Genomic DNA, 14908 nt, shown 5'->3' with positions numbered 1-14908 from the left:
AAAATAAATAAAATAAATTTCGACCAAGAGTCAGGATTCTGTTAACCGAGATACGATAGTATCAAGCGGCGCCGCTTGGTCGAAATCCTGACTCTTGGTCGAAATTTATTTGATTTATTTTGTCATTCCCCGTTAGAGGACAGTCTAACCACAATATACTGCAGATATTTTAATAGATGCAGTTCTTCTTCGTCTCGAGTTGATTCAATTCAGTCTACTTGCAATAGCCTCTTCGATAAAGGGTAGAGACCCAGAAACACTGTGTCAGAGGATGGCAAGAGACTCGAATTGAATCAAAACGAAAACGATTATTTTCTTTTTCATGCTTTACTCGGTTTAGAGTACAAAATGACCAAGTGTTCTTAAGGTATTCTGAGACGCATTGTTGGAGAAGCTCCTCCTAGCGGCGCCGCTTGATACTATCGTATCTCGGTTAACAGAATCCTGACTCTTGGTCGAAATTTATTTTAAATAAATATTACTTTGAAATACATGGTGATTCCATATAAGTTTACAACTATGGGGTACGGTTGCAAACTCAAACATAGAGATATTGGAACGCTTTCAGTCGAAGGTACTACGGACCATAACAAATGCACCTTGGTTTATACCTAACCGAAATCAGAAACGATCTTCAAGTAGCCACAGTAAAGGAGACAGTGAGTGAATACAGCAGCCGCTATTTGGTAAAATTAGAAAACCACCCTAATAATCTTGCACTAAACCTGCTGGATAATAGTGGGCAGACTCAGAGACTGAGGAGGCACAAACCACTGGAGCTACCACATAGGTTCTAAGCAGCAGTGAAGTGAAGTGTCGTGCAGTGAACTACTTACCCTTTCAGGGCACAGTTCAATAATTTAAGAGGCTAGTGGAGTCTTTGTTATCATTGGATAACAAATCCAAATTTATACTTACACCCCTATGAACAAACAACTAACATGCTTATAATTTTTTTTGTTTATTGATTGCATGTAGTGAATAACCTATAATAAAAAAAAAGAATGTGTGTGTACTTTGTACGCACGTAAGAAGTTATACTTCTATTATATGATTATAAACGAAATTAATATACTTTTTATTTATATTTTATTTAAATATTAAATTAATTTATACTTACTACTTCTCAAACATTTTTATTAAAACAGTGCCAAAAATTAAAATAATAAAAAAATAAAACACACACAAACACATTAAAAATGCCACAAATGATTTCTGAACATTAATTGTCGGAAAAATTTTTAACTAAATACGTATTTTCTGAAAATAAAATTATGTAATAAATATACTTACAATCATAAAATGTATAAAAAAAATAAAAGTTTCTATTGGGATTCGAACCAACTTACCACGCGGCTGGTATTTGCGTTGTATTGGGATTCACTCGCATTAAAACTTCGCCACAGAGACAGCTTGTCATTATGTGCGAAAATCGTCTAACTAAACAGATTAACCTTTTGACATTTTTAACTTATGTAAATCAAATTATTTTGATTTTGAATTGAAATGATTTAGAATTGAAAAAATACAACAAAACATAGAGTAAGAAAACAATATATTAGGTGAATATTGATAAACATTTTGATGGTAATCAAATTATGTAAATAAAAGTATTACATACTAGGTACTTATGTATTTTGGTAGGTTCAAGGTAGGTATCGGAGCCCGTATAACGACTAATAAATTTCGCAATCACTTGCGTCGTGCAAAGTGGCTATGTTCAAATATCATAACAAAATTTGATCAACTATTTATAAAACACTTACCAGTGAAAGATTCTTTAGCTTTGAATAAGCGAGATCTGCGGCAGGCATACTAGTCACAGTTTGATGAGCTTTCACATTGGCATGCAACAATCATCTCGTCTATGTAAATAAGTCCAAAAATATAATATGAAAACTATTTAAAAAGGCAGTATAACCATTTACTAACTTTTTGTTTGTTGTTTCTCTTCCTACAAATTTTAAAACGCAACAAGCATACATTATAACCAAACCACAGTCCCACAGCTGCCATATTGGATAATTTTTGTCATGTCATTTGAACATCCAATCAGAACAAAGTTATAATGCGCATGCGCCCGGTCGCTAGGTTTTACCATATTAAATTTTCTCCGTCATTACGCCCGTAAAGAAGTATAACTTCAAAAATATAAGTTTGGGTGTGTGTACATGTACATACTCTTGTTCTAATAACTCTTTTTATTTTCCTTACTTCTTGCCAGAAAGACATAATTTCGTTGCTTTGAACTTTTCTTTGGTATCTTGGATTTTCTGTCAATGTTATTTAGGCGCTCTGCATCTTTTCTTATATTCATAAATATGTTATCCATGCTTGGATAACATTTAGATTTTGCTTTTGATAGGTCTCTACATAGAGCAGTTGTTAGATACCTGTATCAGAGTGTCACGAAAACAGATCTGCTATTTTGTTGCTAATTTCTCTGGCTAGAAGTGATTCAGGCACAACAAACTCAACATACCCACAGGTAAAACGTGAAAAGGTAAAGAGACACAAAATAAAAAGGAATCACATTTATTTAGTATAACATGTACATTAAAAGTGGATACATACAAAAGTTACTGAAAAGTATTTATAGTAATACATTTACAACCTAAAGTGTACAAAAAGCGATTCATGCTCAAATATATTTGTTATAGCACTGATGATGATTAATAACCTTACAAGATAAAATTTGAACAAAAGCGATCAAAATATTTAAAATTTGTTAAATTTTTTATGTTTCTATATACAGGGTGTTTCATTAACAATAATTGTCCATATAGTAACTGGAGAAACCTTATCACAAAATACGAAGATTTAACCCAAAACACTTAAATAAAATATTCTACCTTACCGAGATACAGAGTGTTTTATTCTTTCTTCTTCTTCGTCTAGCCATTCACGTCCACATCTGAACATAAGTCTCTTCCAAGTCTTCCTTTCCATTGTTTTTTGTTGTACGCTACTTGTAGCCAATTTTTCCCGGCAGTTCGTTTCAGATCAATCTGTCCATCTCATAGGAGGTCTGCCTCTGGGTCTTTTTTGTTGGTATCATAGATATATAATACTCTAGATTGCGCCCTGCGATCTTAAAATGGGTGACGGTTGCGACAGAGATAAATGAGCCTATTTGGTCGGTAGTCTCTTTTTAATTTAAGGGGAATATCGACGACGTGAATATCCCACTTTATCGAGTAATATGTGTTCGGGAGCGGGTAGTGACGGGAAATGGTCTTTGGTCTTCGGACGTGGATAATCGTGGTTCGAATCCCATACCAACTTTACTTTTTTTATTTTTATTTAATCAATATTGCGTTTATTAGATATTTTTACATCTGAAAAATGGACCTAAGTAAATCTAGCAGATAATAAATGTATGTATAGTAAGTTAATATTGGAATACATAATTTGTGAACTGTATAGTAAAATAAAGTATAGTGACTGTATAAAAAACTGTATAGTGAGCGGGCAAATATTTGAAAGAGTGGACCGTTTCAAATATTTAGGATCAACAATAACAGAAGGAAATAAAAACAGTGATGAGGTAACAGCAAGAATTTCGCTTGGAAATAAATGCTTCTACAGCCTACAAAATATCATAAAGTCAAAATCAGTATCGATTAATTCAAAAGTAAAAATATACACAACAATAATGAGACCTGTAGTAATGTATGCATCAGAAACATGGGCCTTGACTAGTGAACAAGAGGAACAACTTCTTAGATGGGAAAGAAAAATCTTAAGGAAAATATATGGACCTATACAGGAGAATGGAGAATGGCGTATAAGAATGAACCACGAAATAAACAGAGTGTTTAACAGACCTACTATCACAAAAGAAATACGAAGTAAACGACTGAGTTGGTTAGGACACGTAGAAAGGATGGATGATAAGAGAAATACAAAAAAATTACTTAGAAAATAATTAAATGGGAAAAGACCGAGAGGTAGGCCTAGAAAGAGATGGATTGATGGTATTAACCAGGATTTGAAAGACCTAGGAATACGAGAATGGGAAAAACAAGCAAAGGAAAGAAAAACATGGGCAGCTATAGTCAAACAAGCAAAGCACACATAACGCCGAAAAGACCTCCTCAAAAAAAGAAACAAGAAAGTAATATTTTAGATAAATATCGTTTAGAACTTTTGAGGAGTTATGCGTGTGGCTGGCCTCCACACCATGTAAAACTTTAGAGCCTAGAAACCCCAACGGGCGACCATGGCCCTCCATGGGCTGTCAGCGGTCACCGATGATGATGATGATAGTAAAATAAAAGTCATTCGTTATTAATATAAATTCGTCCTTATTCGAATGATGTGAATGTTTGTTTTGCTTCTACTTTTTTAAAAAATTGTAACAATAGTTTCATAAATAAAAATAATGTCTAATTACTTATAATTGAATCGGTCATTTAAAAAACAGCAAAGTCCACAATTTTCAGAAACTAACTTTTTGAGAGGAATAGACTCCTTTAAGATAAACGTTGTGTGCAAAAACGACACCAGTCCAGTAAAAACATTAGGAACAAAACTACAATATAACTCTGAATTTTGATGTCATCCATTTCATCCATCTTTCGACTATATAGTTAGTTTTCTTTGCTCTTCTGTAAAATTAGGAATATGTGACTCATGTTGTTTTTGAAATGACCGATTCAATTAATAAATCGATGGTACATTATGTTGATATTAATTATTGGTAATTTTTTACGAATATTTTTAACAATTACTTTATACTATTCTACAATTAACTTATTAAAAAAATAACATTGGCTTTTATATTTTTAAAAATATATAGGTACCTACAGAGTTTTTCTTATTTGTTATATATTTATTTGCATAGATTTACTTTAGAGATGTAATAATGTCTAATAAACGCAATATTGTTTATAAAAAATAAAAAAAGTAAAGATTGGTATGGGATTCGAACCAGGATTATCCACGTCCGAAGACAAACGACCAGTTCTCGTCGCCATCCGCTCGAACTGTCAAACCATCTAAAATACTCGACGACAGAGTAGGATAGTGACGTCGTCGATACTCCCCTTGAATTAGAAAGAGACTACCGACCAAATAGGCTCATTTATCTCTGTCGCAAGCGTCACCCATTTTAAGATCGTAAGGCGCAATCTAGAGTATTATATATCTATGGTTGGTATGGTCTCCAGGTTAGAATTGTTCTGTGCCATTTGTTTAGATCGCTCCTAGCTACATGTCCAGCGTATTCCCATTTCAATTTTAATGTGTTTTAGAGAGATACAGAGTGTTTTATTACAAATGTTCTAAAATGATTTTAGTCCATGGTTAAAGCATCTTTTAATATTTTTTGTTCAAACTTGACACACAGTTTACACATGCTAGGGTACTTTAACTAGTCTTAAAAGATGGTTTTCCGCTGTTACCAGAGGCGTGCTGTAGGGATATATACTTCCTTTTCGCCCCTTTTCCTTCCTTACAATCTACGCCACTGTCGTAATAATCATTTCAGCATGTTTTTTTGATTCTTCATTACTTTTTACGTAAATATCATCCTTTGTCTCAATGCGATAGAGTAAGTAGTTTTCAAGTTATTTGCGTTTTAATGTAATGGATTCAATAATATTATGTATTTTAAAATATTATTGAATGTAGTTTAAAGTACATAGTATTATGGAATCCATTATATTTAAACGCAAATAACTTGAAAACTACTTACTTTATCGCAATGAGATAAAAGGATGATATTTATGTAAAAAGTAACAAGGAATCAAAAAAGCATGCTGAAATGATTATTACGACAGTGGCGTAGATTGTGAGGGGGAAAAAGGGGCGAAAATGAAGTATATATCCCTACAGCACGCCTCTGGTAACAGCGGAAAACTATCTTTTAAGACTAGTTAAAGTACCTTAGCATGTGTAAACTGTGTGTAAAGCTTGAACAAAAAATATTAAAAGGTGCTTGAACAATGGTCTAAAATAATTTCAGAATATTTGTAATAAAACACTCTATATCTCGGTAAGGAGGAATATTTTTATTTAAGTGTTTTAGGTTAAATCTTCGTATTTTGTGCTAAGGTTTCTCCAGTTACAATATGGACAATTGTTAATGAAACGCCCTGTATATACACCTAAGTATGAAGTTACTTATTGATAATTGCATAAGTACATGATTTCTTTTAGTGCCAGGGTTGTCTTTTTAAATTTTAGATAGAGTGGTATTGTCAAACTTCATAAATAAAATGTATTTGCCAAAATTAACATTGGTAGGGACATGGCTCCCGTGACAGCACAAGCCCAGAACATTGAAAACATTGAGATTTGACAACAGTGAATTGAGATATAAAAATATCTCTTAAAGCAGCTTTACATCAAGGCTATGCAAGTCTCATGCTATGTAAGTCCGTCTTGCATGGCATATCTCTTCCCTAGCCTGATCTTTTTACATCAGAGCTATTTCTGTGCAATTTTTGATATCACGTTCATTGTTGCCAACAAGAGAAATATACCAAAACATTACCTTTAGATATGTCAGTTGGAAATTTCGGTCCAACATTAAATATATTCAAGTATAAATCACAAATTATTATTACTTCCAATAAATAACATTTAAATTTACACAATAATGTTAAGTTTTATTCTAAACTGTAAATTTTGTTATATTGGCAACATGAAATTTGACAACTTGCATCAAAATAGCATGAAAAATAGAAAATGTTTTAATTTTTCGTCTAGCACAGGAATTGTATGGAAATAGCGCGTGGGCATGAGCAGTTGCATGATCTGCCTTGCATGGCTCTTGCCTAGCATGAAAATAGCATAATGTAAAACTGTCTTTAGTGTTGACATTTTAAATAGGAGTTGCTTAACCATTCCATCAATATTTACTGTACAAATTACAACCATAGTTCATAATACATTGCAAACTCTAATTTATAATTACATACTTTGAAAAACAATTTTTTAAAAGTTTCCAAGACAGTTCTTTAATATGAGTTTAATTTCGATCATCTACCATTTCTTTTAAAATATTTTTCTCATATCACATTTATTATAAGTGTATTTTGTATACTTTTGTCTATAATAATCTAAGTAAAATAAATATTTTGTGTTAATTTAATCAAATAAAACTCTCAAATTGTATTCTTCCAGCTATTAACCACTATTAAATTTTATAAATAGGCCCTCTATTTGACAGCTCGACAATGTTGCCACATCTAATATGACGGCCATGGTTTATCCCTTGTACAGTCGGAAAAATGAAAGATTACCCATGAACGATCACATCAATCACTTATTTTGTATTTGCTGTCTTTTTCTATAACAAACGTTTGTTATTTATAGAAAAAGACAGCAAATACAAAATAAGTGATTGATGTGATCGTTCATGGGTAATCTTTCATTTTTCCGACTGTATGTAAACCTAAAGAGACATCCCTGATAAATTGGCATTGCATAAGTAAGAGATTCAAGTGAACACATATTTCTGATGAACTATTAATACAGGATAGAAGCCAATTAATTTTACATTTTTTAACTGGACAAATTATAACCTCAAACTTGCATGAATCACAACATATTCACATACCTTTTCTTGTGACAAAAAGTTATACACTACCGTTCAAACAACCCTTAACAGAAAATAATCCTAATGTGTATATGGACTTTGTAGATCTTCAATACTGTTCAACCCCACAGATCTTCAGATCTTCCAAACTTGTATATAATCGAGGAGATAAAAATCAGTGCATTCTGGAGGAAAAGTGACACTCCAGACCATCGTTTTCCTGAAAATATTAAAGGAAATCATGTAAATTATTCAATACAAACAAGCTTTTTTAAAAAAATAATCTGTAAATAGATTTCTATTGAGTCATGATTACATTTGTAATGACCACATTAGGTTAACTTACCCTCTACCATAAAATCAGCAAATAATATCCAACACGAGGCTATCACTGCAGCAAAACCCATAACGAAACCTAAAAACAGCCAAATCCTAGTTCCACGTGATCCCATGCAGCCTCCTTCATAGGCATCACCTCTCATCTGAAAAATTATTAATCTTGTAATTACATATAAAGGGCCTATTACAAAGGTTCATAGATTTTAAACAAGCACATGATAGGTTAAGAAAGAATAAACTATATGAAGCACTGAGCACCTTGGGCACACCTACAAAACTGCTTAGGTTAGTAAGAATTACTCTGAATAGCACACAAAGTCATATAGTATAGAGAGGATTTTCATTGAATAAATTTGAAATGAACAGAGGTCTTAGACAAGGAGATCCATTATTTATGGTGCTTTGTAACCCCTTAATGTACAGTTTTTTTGAAAAAGACCGGCCAAAACAAAAAAAACTGTTTTTAATGAAAACAGTGATCCTAGTGCGTAGATCAGCCCAACAAGTACTTGCATTTATCCGAATACTGAAGTGATCATCACAAAACTGTCAATTTTTGTTGAAACAACCAAAAGGATGATGCGATCAACAATCATCTTTTTGTTGGAATGTATTTTGTTTACTTCATAGGAGTGTGATCGTTATATGACTGTTTTTCGTTGTGTTGGAACAAACCTATTATTATTATGTTACATTTTACATTATATTTTAGTAAAATATATATATTGAAAAATTAGCGAATCAGAATATGAATTTGCTCATTTGTCAGAAAGCGACTCACAAGGAAGAGATCAGTCATAAGTGATAAGTGGAAAAAGGATATATTTTTTGCTTTCACATTATTATTTTCAATTCTCGATTGCATTTGAGTGTGAAAATTCAACTTAAAATAAAACGCTGCTCGAATTATCTCGGGTGTTTGGACAGTTTAGCATGCTCGAGTTAACACGAGTATGCACGTTAAGGGGTTAATTTGGCATTATAAACAACGATCAGAAATAGCTGAGTTAAAATGACTACAACCATCTTCAACAACAACCATGGCCTTCGCTGATGATCTTACTTTTGTTTCCAACAAAAACAAGAACAGAATTAAGAAATGTTATAAAAACGTTAGAAAAGAAGAAGAAAAGAAGATTTGGCTTGGAAATAAATCAAGAAAAGTCAAGACAAGTTAAAGTACAGCTGGTTCCTAAAAAAACTGATACGACTCTTAAAGCGTATTTTGTAGAAAATTGAGCAGTGTATTTTGAAGGATAAATACTTATTATTTACATACTGTCACTGCCAAATCTTAAAATTTGTCAAATAACTTATTCTGTTCAACCTCAAAAATGGCGGCTTTAATATTTTAATTTAGCAAAAATATATTTTATTATAATTTATGTAAAAACTATCATTTGTATACTCTTTATAAAATGCAGGAATTCAAAATAATATCAAAATTTAGACCTTAATAATTATTACAATTTATGAATAAACATAATTAGGGCAGTCAATGAGGGTATTTGGCTCCGAATTCCATCCTACTACATCGATTTACTTGATATTTTCACAGTAAGTAGGGAATAGCTCATGAAACAAAGTCTACCCTATGCCGATGTGCGCTTTTATCTTGGGGGTGATTCCCACCCCTTCTCGGGGTGAAAAATGTTTTTGTTAAAATAGCCACGGAAGAGGCTAGAGAACCTAATTTTAAGCAAAAACTGTTCTATAATTATTTTTTGAAAAATCAATACTGTTTGAGTTATTCGTGGTTGAAAATTGCCCATTTTCATTGAAAAATGACACCTTTTCGGACGGATTTTTTCGAATACCTTAAAAACTATGCATCTAACAAAAAAAATATATAAAATATTTCTATAGGTTATAAAAAAACAAAGATTCGTTCCTTCATAAATCTTCTAGTTAAAATACAAAGAGCGATATGGTAGGTAAGAAGAGTTTGTTTTTTGGCTGCATGCTTAAATCAGTGCATTCAACTTGAAATAACAGAGAAACTGTCGATTTTAAGTGCATAATGATACTAATAACTTTTGTAGTGCTTGAAAAGATCTTTAAAATGAGCAATACTAAATGTCGATTACATTCAAACTGAGCGAGATATTCTGCAAAAAAGTTGATGACTAATGTATTTTAAAAAGAAATGTTAAGTATATTTAACCCCTCATCCATCAGAATTTAAATACACCGTTTTCCTTCTACCATACTTTTTATTATGGTGTTATTTCTATGTTCAAAAAGTTGGACTGGATTAAAATGAATGGTTTTCGAAAAAAATAATATCAAACTATAGAGCGCATTTTTAAATTTTCTTAAAAATCTTACTTTTCCTCCATGTAACTCGAAAAAGATAAGAGATACGAAAAAAAGATACCACACAAAAATATAGGGCTTTTTCAGATAAAAATTTCCTTTTTATTTTTCATTACTATATCTCTTAACATTTTCAAGTTACATGGAGAAAAAGTAAGATTTTTAAGAAATTTTAAAAATGCATTCTATAATTTGATCTTTTTTCTCAAAAACCATTCATTTTAAACCCATCCAACTTTTTGAACATAGAAATAACACTATAATAAAAGGTATTGTAGAAGGAAAACGATGCATTTACATTTTGGTGGATGGGGGTTAAAATTACTTCTCATTTTTTCTTAAAATGCATTAGTTATCAATTTCGTTTGCAGCATATCTCGCTTAGTTTTAATGTAGTGGACCTTTAATATAGCTCATTTTAAAGGTCTTTTCAAGCACTATAAAAGGTATTAGTAGCATTATACACCTAAAATCGACCGTTTCTCTGTTATTTAAAGTTGAATACACCAATTTGAGAATGTACCAAAAAACAAACTATTTTCACCTACCATATCTCTTTTTGTATTATAACTAGAACATTTATGAAGGCAAATGTCTCATTGTTTTTTTATAACCTACAAAAATGTATAATGTAGTTTTTTTAGTTAGATGCATAGTTTTTAAGGTATTCGCAAAAAACCGTTCGAAAAGGTATTATGTTTCAATGAAAATGGCCAATTTTCAACCACGAATATCTCAAAAAGTATTGAATTTTCAAAAACAAATTATAGAACAGTTCTTGCTTAGAATTAGGTTCTCTAGCGAATTCCGTGGTAATTTTAACCAACAAATTTTGGGAACCACCCCCAAGATAAAAGCACACATCGGCATAGGGTAGACTTTGAATTAGGAGATAAGTACAGGCAAGGCCCAAAATTTCATTAAAATCCATGCAGTAGGATAGAATTCGGAGGTAATATCCATATGTTGATTTTTTGACAGATGCTCTTGAGAGGAGTTTACAAGTTGACTCTGTGTATACTGACTTTTCCAAAGCTTTCGACAAAGTTAACCATGAGCTCTTGATTCATAAACTTTATTTATACGGAGTTGGTGGCCTTATATTGAAGTGGCTCAAGAGCTAATTGTCAGGGTTAATCATCACTATTCTCATACCATCTCTGTTACCTCAGGTGTACCACAAGGATCACACTTGGGACCTCTGTTGTTTAATATATTTATCAATGATCTAATACCCTGTTTCCAAGTAAGTGAAACTTTGTTATTCGCTGATGATTTAAAATGTTTTAAAATAATCACATGTGAGGCTGATTCACTTAGTCTACAAGGTGATATTGATCGCCTATCTAACTGGTGTATGCAAAATGGTATGTGTTTGAATGCATCCAAATGCCATATTCTTCGTTTCCACCGAACTCATCATCCAATCATCTTCGAATATAGTATAAATAATCTGACCTTACATTCTGCCTCTGAAACTAGGGATCTATGTGTGATCCTTGACTCCGCCCTTAGCTATAAATCACACATTTCCAGTACAATACAGAAGTCTATGAAGATGCTTGGCTTTATAAAAAGAACCACCAGAGACTTTACAAACATCTCAGCTATTAAATCCCTTTATTTCTCCCCGGTTAGATCTCATTTCGATTACTGTTCCACAATTTGGTCCCCCTATTACTTTACTGATAAACTGAAACTTGAGGCTGTCCAACACACTTTTCTGAGAAATACTGCCACTAAGATGCATGTATACTACGACTATTCTGTATTAGAGCGCATACTGAACTTACCTCCTCTTGAGGTACGCAGAAAACAAAGAGACTTAATAATTTTATTTAAAATTATCAACGGGCTGTGTAACTGCCCCGAGCTTCTCTCCAAAATATCTCTATTTGTCCCCAGTCATTCGACTAGGCAGGTGCAAACCTTTCATGTCTCTTTTCATAGATTCAATTATTCTTACAACACATTTATTCCTAGAACTCTTCGATTATAGTATTTTTACTACAAAAACGTTATTACGTAGGTCAAAATTTTTGACGTAAGAGAACTGTCAAAACATTAGAATGTGACTTTTCATTATTGCCGTGTTTATAATAAACATGGCAATAATGAAAAGTCACATTCTAATGTTTTCACAGTTCTCTTACGTCAAAAATTTTGACCTACGTAATAACGTTTTTGTAGTAAAAATACTATAGCTAACTCATTAAATAACCTCGAAATTTTTAATATATCAGTTTCCCGCTTTAAAAACCATATTTTTTCCTTAACTTTTTAACTTTTTAATATTTTCGGCCAGAGCTTTTGTATTGTGATTAGTGTTACATGACCTGTATGTATTAGATAACTCAAAACCGTTATACCTTGATTTAAGTGATATCTTTTGTTTGTAATTGTACTGACCTAATGTTATCTTATTCTTTTTTTTTTCTTTTTTTGTAACTGTACTACTCATAGCATTATTTTTTCTCAAACCACTTTATGTTATATTATGATAATTTATGTTATATAATTGGTTAACATTAATGTTATATATACTTGTATAATAATGTTATATAATTTAGAACACTGTAACGTTTATATCTGAATAGGGCTTGCCCGTGAATAAATAAATAAATATCCTATTCTTGCTCCCATTGACTGGCGTAAATATATGTGTAGTCAGTTGTTTGTTTGTTTATTTTATTATTTGTCTGTCATAATAAATATAATATAGGTAATGTCAGACCAATCAAATACACTGCTCAAAATGATCAAATTTTACTAAGAGTTGTATCAGTTTTTTTAGGAACCAGCTGTACATGCTGCCGTGCTTACCCAAAACGCCGTATCTACAGATACATCACATTTGAGTAAAATAGATTTTTGTTCGAAGTATTTGTATACATTTACACAGGATATGGCATACGATGCAGTGTTTAATGTATTTTGGATTAACTTACGTCATTTTTAGTAAGCAAATAAGATAGATATGCACATTTGCGTTAGAAAAAAGTAAAAACTTAATTTTTTCAGATTTTTGCAGATGCAGCGTTTTCACTAAGCACTGCAGCATGATACTCAGAAATACAGTGCAAAAAGAAGAGTTTACTTTCATTTCATATGATGTATGATAGTGAAGTATGGACAATGAAAAAAGCAAAAACTGAGAAATTGGAAGAACTATATGTATGCAAAAACATAGTGGAAGGTCGGGTGGGACAAACAAACAAGGAGCTACAGGAAATATGTAACGAACCAAGCATGATATGGATGGAGCATGTGATGTAAATGGAAATGAAGCGGATGCCAAAAAGGATACTAAAATGGACCCAATCACGCAAAGAACAAAAAGATGACCTAGGCAAAAAAGGAATTGAAGGTTGGGAAGAAAGAGAAACAAATAGGGATGAGTGGAGAACAGTAAGACAATTTAGTAGGCAAGGAGCATGATTGGACAAGAAGCCACCCCATTATTATAGCCTAGGTCATCAAAGGCTGTTGAAATAAAATAAATAAAAGAGACTTTCTGATATACCATACTCTATTTAATTTCTACATTTATTATTAACTTGGTATTACATGATAAAAATATTGGCACTGAATTCTTCGCTGTTATTTATTTTATTATAATCTAACAAAAAATAATGTGTTTAAAAACACATTAGGGAAAATTACTGATAAAAATAGTGTATATATTAGTAAACTCCTATAAGATAAATTTATAATTACTATCTTCAACTTCCCTCACATTTTTATTAGCTGATAAGCAGTTACTTATCTGGGGTATTCCATTTAATGAAATTTTGAAAGGCATAGACCAAAACTAAGTGTGCTATTTATTACTTAGGTATTATAAAAATTGGAAAAGGACACTTTATACAAAACTAACAGAAAATCCTTGTGTCTGAAGATAAAGCACTTTGAATTGACAGATCTTACCTGTGCATTGGATACAGAATTTACCATAAGCAAAGAGACTGTTCCTACAACTCCGCACATATGGTAACCAGCTAGGATATTGCCGTAAACGCTAGCTGCATCTATGACTATCCACCATCCAGTAAAAAACTGCAAGAACAAACATTAATCAAGGTTCTTTAGTAGTTAATGCTATTATTTACCAATAAGCCTGCTAACATCGAAGCTAGAGCATTTCGTTTATCTCCTCCCTCGAACCATATACACGGAGGCATACTAATATTTTCGAAACATTCAATGGCCATTTTGCTAATTTATTGTATTTTATAAGGTAAACAATACTAATCTCAAAATTTCATTCTAATTTGACAAGATAATAATCAAGGTGTCACTTTATGAGTCATACGTGGTCATACCAACGAAGATAGGTGCAATTCACATTGACATTGACACTTCATATGTCAGTGAAACTCATAGGCGGAGGTGAATAATTTAATTACACACACATTTTAGATTTATTTATATAACGTAGGCTAAGAACTTTACAGATACATTTAAATAAATTATAAGCTTTGCAGATAAAATAACAATTTATTTTTAAATGTTTTTGGAATCGATTTCTTTCGTATTTTTTAGTAAAATTGTTAAAACATTTGACAGTTTAAATTTTGGCGAGAGCGCGAGCGCAATTTTTGACAGTCTAAATTTTGGTGGTTGCGCAACTATTTTTTAAACAAGATTTCTAGTTAAAAGTGAATATTTAGATAAAATGTATATAATAATAGCACTTTGCAGTTTATT

At 31.9% G+C, this 14908-nt stretch overlaps 1 protein-coding gene across 1 annotated transcript; it reads right to left on the bottom strand.

Annotated features, from left to right (window-relative positions):
- Positions 1-2519: 2519 nt before the first annotated feature.
- Positions 2520-14536, bottom strand: LOC114349464 (transmembrane protein 50B). The gene is made up of 4 exons (XM_028299844.2): positions 14311-14536; positions 14129-14257; positions 7893-8028; positions 2520-7766 (listed from the first exon to the last, which is right to left on the bottom strand). The coding sequence occupies exons 1-4, from the start codon at positions 14410-14412 to the stop codon at positions 7666-7668; spliced, it is 468 nt and encodes a 155-aa protein (XP_028155645.1). The 5' UTR covers positions 14413-14536; the 3' UTR covers positions 2520-7665.
- Between the last annotated feature and the right edge of the window lie 372 nt (positions 14537-14908).

This window comes from Diabrotica virgifera, chromosome 6, assembly GCF_917563875.1.
Source record: "Diabrotica virgifera virgifera chromosome 6, PGI_DIABVI_V3a".
In the NCBI taxonomy this organism is placed as follows: domain Eukaryota; kingdom Metazoa; phylum Arthropoda; class Insecta; order Coleoptera; family Chrysomelidae; genus Diabrotica; species Diabrotica virgifera.
Note: the sequence above shows the minus strand (reverse complement) of the source record. Positions and strands in the feature narration are given on the sequence as shown.